The 15,663-nt window shown below is 52.0% G+C and overlaps 1 protein-coding gene across 1 annotated transcript; it reads right to left on the reverse strand.

Moving 5' to 3' along the window:
• Window positions 1-9,848: 9,848 nt before the first annotated feature.
• On the reverse strand, window positions 9,849-13,475 carry LOC105868209 (2-acylglycerol O-acyltransferase 3-like). Its single transcript, XM_075995356.1, has 8 exons — window positions 13,247-13,475; window positions 12,575-12,713; window positions 12,241-12,348; window positions 12,075-12,145; window positions 11,618-11,822; window positions 11,176-11,350; window positions 10,350-10,552; window positions 9,849-10,265 (listed from the first exon to the last, which is right to left on the reverse strand). The coding sequence occupies exons 2-8, from the start codon at window positions 12,681-12,683 to the stop codon at window positions 10,111-10,113; spliced, it is 1,026 nt and encodes a 341-aa protein (XP_075851471.1). The 5' UTR covers window positions 12,684-12,713; window positions 13,247-13,475; the 3' UTR covers window positions 9,849-10,110.
• Window positions 13,476-15,663: the final 2,188 nt, after the last annotated feature.

Consider the following 15,663-nt stretch of genomic DNA (forward strand, 5'->3'; position numbering starts at 1 on the left):
TTTTATAATTGAAGTTCTAAAAACCCAGGGCTGCGGTGAGATCCGTGGCTGCCAGCGGCTGTTCGCTCCTCAGCTGGGACACGGTAAACATTTCTATATGGCTCTGTAAAAGCTAAGAATGCTTTAAAATAATTACAGCCACAATATCATTATCCTCAAGCAATCAACACTTACATGCACGCACACACACAAAAAACCTGATATCATTATCCTGCCTAAACTAATTGATGGTAATGCCTTAATATTATCAAACAGCAAGCATGTGTTCAAATACCTCATAAATGCCATTTTAAGGAAGTTGTTTCTTTGACTCGGGATCCAAATGAGTCTAAACATCGGGATGGGTTGATGTGAGTAGCCAGTAGCCAAGATGGCCCCATGATCCTACCTCCTGTGTTCACACCCTTGTGCTATTCCCTCCCACATTGTACCATGTGACTAACACCATAGGGAGATATGAGGTTCTGTTGCTTCTAAAACGAAAGACTGCAGCTTTTGTTTAGACATCCCTCCCTGACTATCTGTCTGTCTGTCTGTCTAGCTCTCTGGTTCTGGGGAAAACCCCGTGCCCTGTCTTGAGAAACTCAGATAGCCCCGCGTAGCAACCCATCAAATGAAGAACAAGGAGGAACTGAGACCTGCCAACAACCACACCAGTAAAGTTGATCCCTCAACCCGAGTTGAGCCCTGAGATATGGCAAACCCAGTCAACAGCTTGACTGCAACCTCATGGCCTGAGGTCCCAATCCTTGACCTTCAGAAACTGTATGATAATAAATGTTTGTTGTTTTAAGCTGCTAGGCTTGGGGGTAACTTATGTAGTAACAGGTAAGTGATGCAGTTAGTATGCATTTTAGGTTTCTTTTCATATTGAGGTTTCCCCTCTATATCGCTCTCTTTTTGCAACTTATTTGTTGAAGACATGAGATTGTTTATCTTGCAAATTTTCCTGCCATCTGGATTTTGCTGGTTACATCCCCATGTTGTTGTTTAACACGTTCCTCTCTTTTCTGCTTGTCCTGTGGCGTGGTGATTGGATCTGTCTGCCCTGTCCAAGGTGGTACCATTAGCTACACGTAGCTATGGAGCACCAGAAATGTGACTGGTACAACTGAGGAAATGAATTTTTTATTTAAGTTAATTTTTCTTGTTTTTGTATTTTTTATTTTAGTAGATTTAGGGGGTTCAAGTTGAATTCCGTTATAGGTATATGTCATAAAGTGGTGAAGTCTGGCTTTTGGTGCACCTATCACTTGAGAAGTGTACATTGTACTCCATAGGTGATCAACCCTTAACCCCTCCCATGCTCCCCACCTGGTGAGTCTCCGATGTCCATTATACCACTCTGCGTGCCCTTGTGCAGCTGTAGTTTAGCCCCCACTTATAAGTGAGAACATGCACCATTTGTTTCTCTGTTCCTGAGTTACTTCACTTAGGATAATGGCCACCAGTCCCATTCAAGTTGCTGCAAAACACATTATTTCAGTCTTTCTTATCGATAAGTAGTATTCCATAGTGTGTATATATACTTATATATTAATATATGTATATTATTTAATATACATATCAACATACACATTTACAATATGGTATGTGTATATACATATTGATATATGTATATACACACACCATATTTTCTTTATCCACTCATCAGTTGAAGGGAATTTAGGTTGATTCCATCTTCTTTTTTTTTTTTTTTGAGACAGGGTCTCGCTCTGTTGCCTGGGCTAGAGTGCAGTCATGCCATCACATCTCACTGCAATGTCAAACTCCTGGGCTCAGGTGATCTTCCTGCCTCAGCCTTGGGACTACAGGAGTGCACCACCACACCCTGCTAATATTTTTATTTTTTGTAGAGACAGGGTCCCACTCTTGCTCAGGCTGGTCTTGAACTCCTGACCTCAAGCAATCCTCCTGCCTTGGTGTCCCAAAGTGCTAGGATTACAGGAGCCACCACACCAGGCCTAATTCTATATATTTGTAATTGTGGATTGTGTTGTATCAGTTAATTTTAATTAATTCAAATTTCAAACATGGCTAATTGATTCAGTCATTGGAAAACTTAAGAATTTTCAGAACAACTTTTTTTTTTTTTTTTTTTTTTTTTTTTTTTTTTTTTTTTTTTGAGACAGAGTCTCGCTTTGTTGTCCAGGCTAGAGTGAGTGCCGTGGCGTCAGCCTAGCTCACAGCAACCTCAGACTCCTGGGCTTGAGTGATCCTTCTGCCTCAGCCTCCCGAGTAGCTGGGACTACAGGCATGCGCCACCATGCCCGGCTAATTTTTTATATATATATCAGTTGGCCAATTAATTTCTTTCTATTTATAGTAGAGACGGGGTCTCGCTCTTGCTCAGGCTGGTTTTGAACTCCTGACCTTGAGCAATCCGCCCGCCTCGGCCTCCCAAGAGCTAGGATTACAGGCGTGAGCCACAGCGCCCGGCCCAGAACAACTTTTTTAATTGTGAATTTTATAAACTCTACATACGTATGTTCCCTCCACCCCCAAATTCATGTTAAAATCTTTACTCCCAAGGTGATGGTATTTGGGAGGTGGTGGGACCTTTAGGGGAGTGACTGGGTCACGGGGACAAAGCTCTCTTGATGGAATTAGTTCCTTGGTGGAAAAAACAACTGTTTTTCCTCTGCTTTCACACCACAACAACAATCAACACAGAAGACTTTTGTTACCAAACTCGTGGGGGTTTTCCCACATATACCAAGCAAACAATCAGTTCTGCTACAGTCACCAGCTGGGGACCTCTACCCAGTTCAATTCTGACACTATCCACCTGGAGATTGTGTCACATCCCACAGGTTGAGGGCCCAGTCCCACAAGACCACTTCCCATTTTCATTTTTTTCTTTCTTTCTTTCTTTTTTTTGAGACAGAGTCTCCGCTGCCAGTGGCATCAGCCTAGCTCGCAGCAACCTCAAACTCCTGGGCTCAAGCAATCCTCCTGCCTCAGCCTCCCGAGTAGCTGGGACTACAGGCATGCGCCACCATGCCCAGCTAATTTCTTTCTACTTTTGGTAGCAAGGGGGTCTTGCTCTTGCTCTTGCTCAGGCTGGTCTCGAACTCCTGAGCTCAAACGATCCACCAGCCTTGGCCTTCCAGAGTGCTAGGATTACAGGCATGAGCCAACGCACCCAGCCTACTCCCCACTTTCAGTGCCAATTTCAAGCTCAAGGTTCTTTTACACTGTGCTTCTGAGGAACCAACTATAAGTTAGGGTCCCACTACCTGGCTTGGGCTCCATTAATTTGCTAGAGTGGCTCACAGAATTCAGGGCAACACATTTATTTACCAGTTTGTTATAAAGGATATTGCAAAGGATACAGATGAAGAGATGCATAAGGCAAGGCACGTGGGAAGGGGCTCGAAGCTCCATGCCCTCCCCGGGCGCAGCACCCTCCAGGCACCTCCACATGTTCATCTGTCTGGACGCTCTCCAAACCCAATCCTCTTTATGGAGGATATCATGGCATAGGCACAATTGAAAGATGGGCAGCCATGTCAAAATATGATTAGACAGAAAAGGGTACGTTCTAATGGACCGAGAGGGGAAACCCAACAAGGCCTGTCTGTTCAGATTCTTCTTGGCCTCTGGCTGCAGCATTCCTTCCTCCCAGGTATTTGGCAGGACACCTTCTGAGATGGGGGTCTTATGACCTAAAATCAGACAAAGTAGGTCAGAGAGTTTCTTTATAGCCAGCTCCAAGACAGAAAGGCAGGGGAAGATTAGAGTGTATTTTTAGTTTCTATGGCCTGCCTTGGGGAGAAAAGGGAGCAGGTGAGAGGAGGGCAGGAGAAGGGCAGGGAGAGAGAGATGCTGTTTTCTGAAGCCTGCTTCTGAGGCCTGAATCTGCCCAATGTTATCACAAAAGACGGCCTTTCACTCTTAGTGCTCTGAAGCTGTTCTGAAGCTGCTTCAGGAACCAAGGACAAAAGGCCAAATATATTGGCAAGAGATATGTTTGTTGTTTTAGTCACTTAGGCAATAACAAGGGTTATAGAAATTATAAGCCAGGAACTGTGGGCGAAAACATATATGTACATGCATATTCATTTATACATTTCTTAATATCACAGTGTCCTTATTAATGAGGCCTGAGAGGGACCCCTCCATCCCTCCTGCTTGTGAGTGAGGTTAGAGTGAGACAATGGCTGTCTGTGAAGAAGGGGGCCCTTATCAGACACTGATTCCGCTGGTGCTTGTTCTTGAACCTGCAAGATTCCAGAACCGTGAGGAATAAATTTTGTTGTTTGTAAGCTACCCAGTTCATGGTATTTTGTTATACCAGCCTTAACAAACGAAGACACGGATGAAGTATTTCCAATGGATATTTAGCCTCTAAATTGAAATAATATTTTAGATATATTGGGCTAAATAAAGTATATTATTAGAATTAATTCCATGTGTTTCTTTTTACTTTTCAAAAAGTACTAGAAAAGCTTAAATTATACATGTGGCTCACATTAAATTCCTTGTTAAGAGTCAGCTTCCACTTCTGGGGAGAAATTTTCATAGATGGTGATGCATTCTTCCATCAGAGGCCCAAATCTGGTTGTCTTGTTGGAATCTTATCAGACACTGATGTTCAAGATCTAAAATTCAGTCATTTACTAAGGGTTGCAAAATGGTGATATTCTTATTCTTTCATTCTGTTTTTTGTTGTTGTTGTTGTTGTTGTCTTGTTTTTTTGAGAAAGGGTCTCACTCTGTCACCATGGAGTGCAGCAGCATGATCCTAGCTCACTGTAACCTCAAACTCCTGGGCTTAAGGGATCCTACTGCCTCAGCCTCCCGAGTAGCTGGGACTACAGGTGGGCGCCACAACATCTGGCTAATTCTTGTCCTTTTTGTAGAGATGGGGTCTTGATATATTGCTCAGGCCAATCTCAAACTCCCGGCTTCAAGTGATCCTCTCTTCTTGGCCTCCCAAAGTGCTGGGATTGCAGGTGTGAGCCACTGCACCCAGGTTGAACTGAGTCTTTAAATTCCCTTCCAGATGATGAAGAGGGACAGGGTCCTTCAGGCAGGAGGAAACAGCCTGAACAAAACCCAGGGTTGAGAAACATCCTGCTTTGCAAGAACAAGCAGTTCTGGGTTGCCTGAACTGGGTGGGGCTGCACCTCCTTGGACCTCTCCTGTAGGCAGGGGCTGGCCAGCTCCGAGAAGGTTTCAGGCCTGAGAAGAACGGATTTGCCTTGTGAGTGGAGACCGCCCTCTGGCGGCCACATGGAGGATGGCAGGGCAAGAACAAGGCCCTGAAAGGAGGCGATCCGCTGAGCTCACAAACGCTTCTATACTTCATGTATTTATAAATTCGATTCTTCCAGACTGCAAGGAGAAATCACACAGTGTTGGCACTAGAAACTCAGTACCCTTTGGGACAGTCTAGACTCTAGTGACCCACTGGCTCTCTGTGTGCCTGGCACTTGCACTTCCCTGGAGAGAAGATCCTATGGGGAACATTTGCTACCACACAACTTGTTCTAATTCACCCAAAGAGCAACCTCTCGGTGGGTGCAGCCCTCAGGAATATGCGAACAATACCTTTGTGTGAATTAGAAAAAGGAATGTTATGGGTTGAATTATGTGCCCCCAAAAGATATGTTGAAATGCTAACCCATAGCACCTGTGAATGTCACATTATCTGGAAATGGAATCTGCAGATGCTATCAAGTCAATATGAGGTCTAATTGAATTAAGGTGGGTGTCTAATCCAGCATGACTGGTGTCCTATAAGAAGAGAAATCTTTGGGCCAGGTGAGGTGGCTCACAGCTATATCCCAGCACGTTAGGAGCCAAAGCGGGAAGATTGTTTGAGGCCAGAAAGAGAGAAACCTGGACACAGACACACCAGGAGAAACGCTATGTGGTAACAGAGGCAAAGACTGGAGTGTGGCATCAGCCAGGCTCGGCCCCAGGGACAGGCTGACTGCCACCCTGAGGGATTTACTTCCAAGTTGGAATCCTGATGACAGCAGCTGCCAGGCAGTGGCTGGGTGATGAGCACTTGGTCCCTGCTGCCCCCCTCAGAAGGCCTGCCTGAGAATCCAGTGTGGCATCTCAGCCCCCATCTCAGCCCTGGTGTTGACACTGCGGCCTGAGGCCAGGGGAGACTGGTGGAAGGTGTGTGACGTAGACCTGCCACTGACTCTTTATTCTTCTCCACCTGGGCCCCAGCCCTGTAGACCAGGTCCCACCCAACATGGCTGCCTGATAAGGAAGGGCTAGGAAACAGGTGACGGGGAGAGATGGGGACCAGAGGACTGTCACCCTCGGCTGCGCTGGGGTCTGAACATGCACACAGAAGAGGCTTGGGGAGGCTCGGGAAGTGGGGGAGGCAGGGTAGGGCTCCCGACACCTGGAGCCTCTTCCCAGCCTGGGCTGGCTTCTTGGAGAGGATGGCATTCTCAGAAGAAGCCTGACAGTGTGGGGACAGACCACAGACAACCCTGTCCTGTGCACAGGAAGGATGCCAAGCTGTGACGACCAACAGGGAAGTAGAGCACATCGGCAGAAGTGGACCCTGGTGGGAGGAGGCCTGGGGGAGCCACACCTGTGATCTCTGGGGGTGTCATTCCCAACCCCCTCTGCCCAGGACAGTCCAACCCTCAGCAGTCACAGAGCCCGTTTTCCTGGCCACATCACATTTCCGCTTCCCACACTGGGACACCAAGTCTCCCCTGGGGACGGAGGCTGATCTTCACCTGTCTGCTGCCTGCCCTGGCCTCTCCCCACACCCCAGTGGTCTTTCTACCTCAAGGATGACTCCTCCTTCCCTTTCTTCCTCTCTCAACTCTGACCATACCTGGCCCTTTCCTCATAAACTTACCTAACTGGCTTCGCAGGGACCAGGAGCAGTTTTGCCCTATTTTGAGCATTTCTCAAAATGGCCCGGGCCTTCCTGGGCCAAGCCCGGTTCCTCCAGGGACATGCTGCTTTCTAGTGCCCTCTCCCACCTCAGGCCAAGCCCTCTCCACACTCCTCACACATCACTTGGGATTCACACAGAGGCCGGATGGGGGATGAAACCCCTTCCAGCCTCCCCCAGTCCCATGCCAAGGCCCCATTACTCAGGGAGAAGAGTGGGGACAGGGCGCTGGAGGAAGATCCCCAGGATCTAATCCCCACAGCCCCCAGCCCAGGTGTCCAGTTCTCACTTGAAGGTGGTGCCCGTGCCCCTTGGGGAAAGAACCCAGAGGAAAACACTGGAGATGCCAACACTGAAGTTTGCACCAAGCTGAGGTATGGAGGTGCAATAAATAGGCCTTGCATCTCAAAGGGAGCCAGAGCAGATCACATGCAACACATTGAAGGCAAATGGTTGAGAAGTGACTCTTTAGCCCCTCACCCACCACAAGGAACAGAGTTTGGAGAAGGAGGAAAGAGGGTGTGGGGAAAGGCTTTCAGAGTACTGTGAGCACCACCTGCAAAGGGCCAGACTTCCCACAACAGGATCAGTGACAAGAGTTTGGTACATCCCCAGTGTTTGGGGAAGGTGCCCACCAGGGAAATCTAGCAGCCGATTGTGGCTGTCTGGATGTCCCCATGGCAGGAGAGAAGGAAGGACAAGTGCCACAGTGGGACCTGAACTCCAAGAGCTCCCAGGCCACGATGCTCATGGCTGGAGCTGGGTTTTCCATCCCTCACACCCTAGAATAATGGGGTTCCTGTGGAGCAGACTCGTGTGGAGAGCATGGGCAGAAGCCCAAGGCCAGAGGATGAGGCAGAGAAAGCTCAGGAGCTGCCAAAAGGGCCTAACAGGGACACCTGTGAGGGATCTGTGAATGTCCCCAGGAAGAAGAGAGATCAGCTCTGGCAATCTGAAGGCCCAGAGAACACCACGTTCCTGTGACAGCCTTGTCCAACTAGACGTTTCTGGCATTCTTCCCCCATCTCTACCCTACACTCTAAGTCAGGGCTGGTAATAGCAGCTATTACAGGAGGAGTAGGGAAGAGGTCAGTCTTACCTTTGCACACTCTACCTTCCCCAACTGCCACTGTTAGGCCAAGTAGGTAGCCTGGCCTTGCCAGCGAAGAGAAAATTCCTATCCTTGGATAAAGACTGCAGTGTTTATTACCACAGGAACTAAACATGCTATGCACCAAGTTAATGTAGAACTTATTACCTGAGGTAAGTCATGGGACTGCCTAAGTTTTCATCCAACAACAAGGGAAAATTCTTCCACTGAATATATATTTTTCTTTCTTTCCTTTTTTTTTTCGTTTTTTCTTTTTCTTTTTTTTTTTTTGAGACAGCGTCTTGCTCTGTCACCCGGGCTAGATGCAGTGGCATCATCATAGCTCACTGAAACCTCAAACTCCTGGGCTCAAGTGATCCTCCGGCCTCAGCCTCCCCAGTATCTGGGACTACAGGTGCACACTAGCACATCTAGCTAGTATTTCTATTTTTAGTAGACAGGGGGTTTCACTCTTGCTCAAGCTGGTCTCAAACTCCTGTCCTCAAGCAATCCTTCTGCCTTAGCCTTCCAGAGTGCAAGGATTACAGGTATGACCCACCGTGCCCAGCCTCTAAACCTTTGAATTTTTTTTTTTTTTTTTTTTTTTTTTTGAGACAGAGTCTCGCTTTGTTGCCCAGGCTAGAGTGAGTGCCGTGGCGTCAGCCTAGCTCACAGCAACCTCAAACTCCTGGGCTCAAGTGATCCTTCTGCCTCAGCCTCCCGGGTAGCTGGGACTACAGGCATGCACCACCATGCCCGGCTAATTTTTTTATATATATATCAGTTGGCCAATTAATTTCTTTCTATTTATAGTAGAGACGGGGTCTCGCTCTTGCTCAGGCTGGTTTTGAACTCCTGACCTTGAGCAATCCGCCCGCCTCGGCCTCCCAAGAGCTAGGATTACAGGCGTGAGCCACAGCGCCCGGCCTAAACCTTTGAATTTTTTTTTTTTTTTTTTTTTTTTTTTTAATATAGAGACGGGGTCTCGCTCTTGCTCAGGCTGGTTTTGAACTCCTGACCTTGAGCAATCCGCCCGCCTCGGCCTCCCAAGAGCTAGGATTACAGGCGTGAGCCACAGCGCCCGGCCTAAACCTTTGAATTTTAATTCATTTATTCTTTGCAACAGTCCACAGTGCTAAGCCGAATACCAGGCTTGAAGTATGTCTTTTTTTTTTTTTTTTTTTTTTAAGACAGAATCTCACTCTATTGCCTGGGCTAGAGTGCTGTGGCGTCAGCCTAGCTCACAGCAACCTCAAACTCCTAGGCTCAAGCAATCCTACTGCCTCAGTCTCCTGAGTAGCTGGGACTACAGGCATGCCCCCCCATGCCCGGCTAATTTTTATATATATATTTTTTAGTTGTCCAGATAATTTGTATTTTGTTAGTAGAATGGGTCTCAATCTTGCTGATGCTGGTCTCCATCTCCTGAGCTCACAAGATCCTCCTGCCTCAGCCTCCAAGAGTGCTAGGATTACAGGCATGAGCCACCATGCCCGGCCTTGAAGTAGGTCTTAATGCTGTTAAAATATGTCCTTGTTGATTGGATTTCTTGGCCCCAGGGACACATAGAGGATGGGGAGGGCATGCAGAGCAAGCTGTCCCATTAACTCTATCTTTTCTCCACTGAGGATCTATTCACCCTGCCTCCTTATATGGGCCCTTGATCAAGCCCAGCTTTTGCTCATTGATCCATCATCTACTCTAACTTCTCCCATCCAAGTACTAACCAGGCCTGGCTCTGCTTAGCTTCTAAAATCAGACACGTTCTGGGTGGTATGGCCATAGAGTAACTTCTTTTACACCTGAATCCTGGTTGCTCTTCACATCCTGCCCCTCCACCAATCCTCCCTCCCAACCCTGTCCTGATGCCCGACAGCTCTTAGCTAAGTGGATGCCTTTATTTACATCCAGAGGAGAGGCAAAGGGGAGGGGCTTGTCCAAGATCATGCCACATGCAGAGTTGAGTCTCTGTCCAATCTAAGGCAGAGGCTCTGTGGCACATCAGGATGGGCGTGGATCAGGCCCTGACAGGCTCGCTTCCCCATCTTGCTTTGATTGGAGGCATGGAGTGTGGCAGTAGGAGGAGGTCCCAGCACACTGGGTCAGGGTCTTGGGGGCTCAGCGAGCAGCTGAGGCCAGGCCTAGAGGAAAGTGAGGTGGGTAGAAGCAGGGACGCCACAGCTTTCCTTGTGCTCCTCAAACAGCTGCTCCAGAGCCTTCATGTAGACGGCGTGATAGTGGTCAACTTCATCCGTGGTGGGGTGGAGGCGCCGGGGCACAGGGATGGGGCGGCCCACTGCAGACAGAGGGAGACACAGGTGAGCGAGGGGCCCCCGCTGTCCATAGAGCGGCTGGCAGCCCCCCCACAGGTGGCACTCACCCACGGTGGTTATGGGCACAGCAAAGGGCAGCAGCCCCCAGGAGTTGGCCAAGAACAGACTGCGGCCCCAGATGATGAAAGGTGGAAAACCCAGGAGCTTCTTAAAGAGCATCTGGCACCGAAACTGCCAGGAGTCCTCAGGAAAAGCCTTGATTCTGAAGATATCATTCTCCCCAAAGGAGTACACGGGCACCAGTGAGGCCCTGGGAAGGGTGGCAAGAGAGAAGTGGGGTGCTCAGATTGCTGGACTGTGCCCCAAAAGGCACTACAGGGAATGCAAGTCCCTCCCTAGCCCTCATGAGGTCACATCCCAAAGCCTTTCAAAGCACATGACTGTGCCTACAAAGAAAGATCTAGAAGAAAATACTCACATTTCTTGAGAAATACTTGTGTTGTAGTTATAACAACTGACTGAGAAAGTGAGACTTTCTCAGTCAGTTGTTATAACTACAACACGGTGGCTAGTCCGTATTACTCCTCTTCACAGGTAAAGAGACAAGTCCAAGGTCTTGCCTCTGAGATCAGGTCAGAAAGAGCATGCAGGGCTTTGAGCCCAAGGACCTGCCATTGGCACGACGCCCCTGCCTCTGCCTCGCCCGGGGTGGGAGGGAGCCCGGGGAACGGGGCACAGGGCTTGGCTCAGAGCAAGACGCACAGGGCTGCCATGAGCCTCCAGGTCTAGGACACAGTGGTTGGCTCTGGGGACACAGTCCCCTCTCCAGGGCCCCAGATGTCTAGGGACTGAGAGGGAGTGTAGACCCACAGAGAGTGGACAGCCCAGGGGAGCTGTGGAGTCACAGCCAGCAGGCCCTCCATGCGCACTCACCCGTGCCTCAGCGCCAGGCGCACAAAGCCTTTGCGTTTCCGGAGCGTGAGGCAGTGCTGCCCTGGGCTCGCATATAGCATCTCGTGGGCACCCCCTATCATAATGACCACGGCCTGTCCACGCTGGGGCTGGGACAGGACAAAGTCAAGGCTCTGGCGGTTCACAGGACGCATTCCTGTAGGCAGGGGTAGGTGGGAAGCAGTCAGCAGACCTTCCACAGGCCCTTGGCCCCTCACCCTTAGTATAGGACAGGTGAACCCTCCATCCTGTTCCCTCCAAACCTGCACCCAATCCCCATGTCAGAGCCCAACAGTGAAGCCACTCACTGATGCCTGCTGGGAGCCTGGCCGATGTTCAGGCCAGGTCCCTGCACTCGGGAGGGGAGAGGCGAGGGGTGTCCCAGTGTGTGGGGAGCAATCGCCCCACTCAGCTAGAGGCTCACCATAGCACATCGCGTAGTCTCGGTAGACTGGGAGGCAGAAGAGGCCACTCAGTCCAGTTAGACAGGTCTGAATCCCTGGGAAATGCTTGGAGAAGCCATTACTCTCCGTGGAGAGATTACAGAAAACTCCGGTGCACATGACCCCATGTGGGTGACTGCCCACCACGTAGTTCTGGTTGGGGGGCAGCTCTGCTGTTTTCACCAGCTTCAGGGTGTTGGGCAGGATGAGCGGGGGAGGCAGAGAAGGGAAGACACCAGCTGAAAAGAGTTGCCCTGCCCCCCAGCAGACTTCAGAGTTCAAGGTCCTGGGATGGGATCAATGGTCAGTCCTCTCCTGGAGGCCATCCAGCCCTGGGGCACTGCCCCAGCTTATGTGCTCAGGCTCCGTCCAGCACATGGAAGGGGGAGAGCAGTGTGGGAGGTGGGGGAGGGCGGAGGCAGTCAAAGGACCCATCACCTTGATAGGATAATAATCCCTCAGGTCCTTCCATAGTGTGAAATTCCTCATCCAGTCATGACGCCTTCCACCTGTGGGCAAAGACAGAGGGCGCCAGAATCCCTGGAGGTAACTGCCTCCCCCCAGCCACCATTTCTCATTGCCTGGGCCCCTGTCCACAGCTCACCTTGGTTAGGTGTGTCCCAGTCCAGGTAGAGCCACACCAGGTAGAGAACAGAGATTGACCAGAGTGAAGTGAAGAGGAGGAAGATGAGGAGTAGAGAAAAGAAAGTGCCTGGGTGAAAGAAGAGATAAGAATGAATTTGTTTCTGAAACAGTCATTGTACCCAGCCAGTCCCCTCCCTTCCACCCCCATTGGACATCCTACCATCCCGTCGCCCTCTCTGGGTGGTCTCTTGGCCCTCAGTCATCCAGCCCAGCTGCCCATCTGCCCAGCCTTCCTCCCTCTGGACCCTTCTCCCCTGGCAGACCCAAGGCACCCACGTCTCTCCCCCTCTCACTCATGAAGAGGAAAGTCAACACCAATTGGTAGGCAGCCATCGTTTCTCGATACTGCTTCCATCGGCTTTTCCAGGTAACAGAGGGTGGCGAGGCTGCAGACACTTCCATTTCAGTACTTCCCCGCTGCCAGCAGGACTTCTGAGAGCAGAGGAGGAAGGTGAAGGTCTGGGGGAGAGCCTGGGAAGTTTTGTGGCCAGAGAGGGCAGCGCTTGGTGCCTGGCAGGGTTGCAGATCTTCCTGCAGAACGCTTGTGTTGGGGTGAATGTCGGGGTATATCAGGATCTGGAGCCCTAGATATCTCCAGGCTCCTTCTCATACTGGTCTTTGAACTTGCTCAGTCAGTAAATAGGTCTGGGTTGGCCATGGGCGGGACTGGGAGGGGGCGAAGGAGTGTTGCAAGGAGTACCCCAGGGGGTGAACAGAAGGCAGCTAGCCAGCCTGTCCACGGGGTTCCAGGCGGTGCAGGGCCAGGAGTTCAGCTGAGACTGTTGCATCTGCAATGTGTCTAGCGTGTGCCCAACTGGTTTGCATGTCTCTGGGAGTGACAAAGCCACCTGGGAGCTACAGTCCCAGCCTTGTATCTCCTGGCCTCACAGGGCACCGCAGCCGCCTCTGCTGTGCACAAACCCACGAACACCTCCGGTCAGTTTCCCACCTTTAATCGCACTTACCCGCAGGCACAGAGGGGACAGGGTGGGGGAAGGGTGCGGTGGCAGTGGTGCTTGTCCCCATAGTACCGCTTGTGCTCCTCGAACAGCCTAGTGACCTGCTCCACGGAGAGCCTGTCCAGCGCGTCCACTTGCGCCCGGCTGGGCTTGGGCTTTGCCACACAGGAATTGGGGCCCCCACATTGGGTGGAACAGGGGCGGGGCTGGCCTCTGGCCTCCTCTGTGCACCGGTGGAGATCGCTGCAGACAGCCGTTCACAGGGTGGCGTGGGTCGGGGGCGGGGCGCGCCAGGCTCGCAACAGTGTGGACAGGCGAGTGGAAGGTCAGCTGCAGCCCCCGGTGGCCATGGAACAGAGGCAGCGCCACGCTCAGTGGCGGCTGCTGTGCTTTTTGCGGCCTTGGCAACCAGGAGCTCTCCGGGTTTGGGAACTGCTGGAAGAGCTTGTTCTCTCCGAAAGAGAAGACAGGCAGCAGGGAGGCCATGTGGGAGCAGGCTCAGCTGACTTCTGGCCCCAGGCGCCCCACTCCTTCTCCACCCTGCCAGCACCTCACCCCTGTTCCAGTGCCAGCTTCACGAACCCCTTCTTATTCCAGTTCTGCAAGCTCAGCGCTCGGGGTTTTGCCTCCAGTGCCTCCAGGGGCCCTTCCATGGCCAGAACCACTGCCAGGCTACCCCCAGGCAGGGACAGCAGATAGACAACCCTCGATTTTCAGAGGAGACCAAACCTGGGGAGAGGGCAGAGGCTGGGGGACACAATGCCTGGGTCGTCCAGAGAAGATAGGGATGGGGGTGGGGGACACTGGTAAGTTAGAGCTGGGCCCAGGAGCCCCCACACAAGAGGAGCGTGTGGCTTTGGCAGGAGGGGACAGCAGGGGCGATCCCTCCTGCACTTGACATGATATAGTCCAAGAAGAGAGGAAGGTGGACCAACAGGGCAGCATGAGCAGGAGCGGCCGCACACCCTGGAAGAGGCGGGAGAAGCCTGTGGCTTCTGTGCAGAAGTTGCTGAAGGCCCCAAGCACAGGACCCCGTGAGGGTGGAGGCCGAAGAGGTAGTTCTGGGAGGGATCCAGCTCTGCGATTTCGACCATCTGGGGAGCAGAGGGCAGGCACCCCAACCCACCCGTGACATTGATGAGGAGCCCGAGTCTATTCTGAAGCCCCAGCGCCACCCAGAAACCTGTGCCCTGTGCCCTGCGCCCTCACCAATATGGGGAAGCAGTCACGGAAATGTCTCCACACCACCCAGCTGCTGACCCAGGCAGAGTGGTGGCCTCCAGCCCTGGCGTTGGTCCTGTCTCAGTAGAGCATGACCTGGTAGGGGACCACCAGGTCCAGTTCCAGCTTAGGAATGCAAGGAGCAAGGCTGCCAGGACACCTGGGCTGGAAGATGGGGTGGGCCTGAGAACCTGGGTGTTTAAGCCCGAGCCTCCCCCCCTCCCCCTTCCCTACTTCCATGGCACATGGGTTCTTCCATCCCACCTCCTCCCCAGATTCCTTCAAGGACCTCAGACATCCCAACACCTCCTCTCTTGGGGCAATGTGGAAGCAGAGCACCAGGTGCTGGGCCCCACCCGGATCCTCAGGATTGGGGACTCACCAAGCCCCAAGAAGGAGAAGGCACGTTGCAGCACAGCGAGCACTGGCAGAACCTGGAGGAGGAGGCTGGTGGAGGCCATCATACTGTGTGGCAGTCACACAGGGGTCACCTTCAGCTTTCAAGTAACCCCCCATTGGCCCACCTCCACTGGCCCTGACCCTTGTCCCTGGCACCACCCCCATTCCCACTTCCTTTGCTGCCTGCACACTGGAGCCACGGGAGCTGGGGAAGGATGGGTTCATGGCAACCTGAGTCCACAGGGCTAGGACCAATGGGCCCAAACCAGGGGTGTGGCCCGGAGCCTGAGGGAAGGCGTTTGAACTTTGTGGAGGTCAGGGCCCTGGGCCTCCTGAGGGGCAGGCGAATGGAGGTCTGGGACAGCGGGAAGAGGCCCCAGGGAGCAGGAACACCACGAAGGGCAGCTCTCCCCACACAAGGGAGAACAGCTTGAAAACCCCTCAGTCTGGGGCCTGGCCTCTGAGGTCCAAGCCTGTGGGGCAGCTCAGGCCTCTGAGGGAGGACACTTTGCCAAGAGGAGTTTTCTCCTGTCCCTGCTTAGCAACTGCCATCCACAGGGTAGGTGACAAAGGCAGTGAGGGATGGATTTCAGTCTGGCCAGAAAGACGCTGCATCCACTCGGACGGGCTCCCCAGAGGAGGCTGGCCCTGGAGGCTGGGCGGCAGGGAGGGAGAAGGGGACTCTAGCAGTGGATGGCGAGATGCCTGGGAACAGCTGAGAGATGAATTCAGTGTTCAGTGTGAGGCTGGGGGAGACCAGGGCAGGGTGACAAGACTTGCTGCCTCGCAACACCTGATCTCTG

The sequence above is a fragment of the Microcebus murinus genome, chromosome 19 (assembly GCF_040939455.1).
Source record: "Microcebus murinus isolate Inina chromosome 19, M.murinus_Inina_mat1.0, whole genome shotgun sequence".
Taxonomy (NCBI): domain Eukaryota; kingdom Metazoa; phylum Chordata; class Mammalia; order Primates; family Cheirogaleidae; genus Microcebus; species Microcebus murinus.

Excerpts from the sequence above, each read along its gene's own strand:
- LOC105868209 (XM_075995356.1), bottom strand. The coding sequence starts at position 12,683 with ATGGAAGTGTCTGCAGCCTCGCCACCCTCTGTTACCTGGAAAAGCCGA. Across the intron at positions 12,146-12,240 it reads CTGGGACACACCTAACCAAG|GTGGAAGGCGTCATGACTGG; the intron begins GTGAGCTGTGGA and ends CTTTGCCCACAG. Across the intron at positions 10,553-11,175 it reads CGCCTGGCGCTGAGGCACGG|GGCCTCACTGGTGCCCGTGT; the intron begins GTGAGTGCGCAT and ends CACCCTTCCCAG.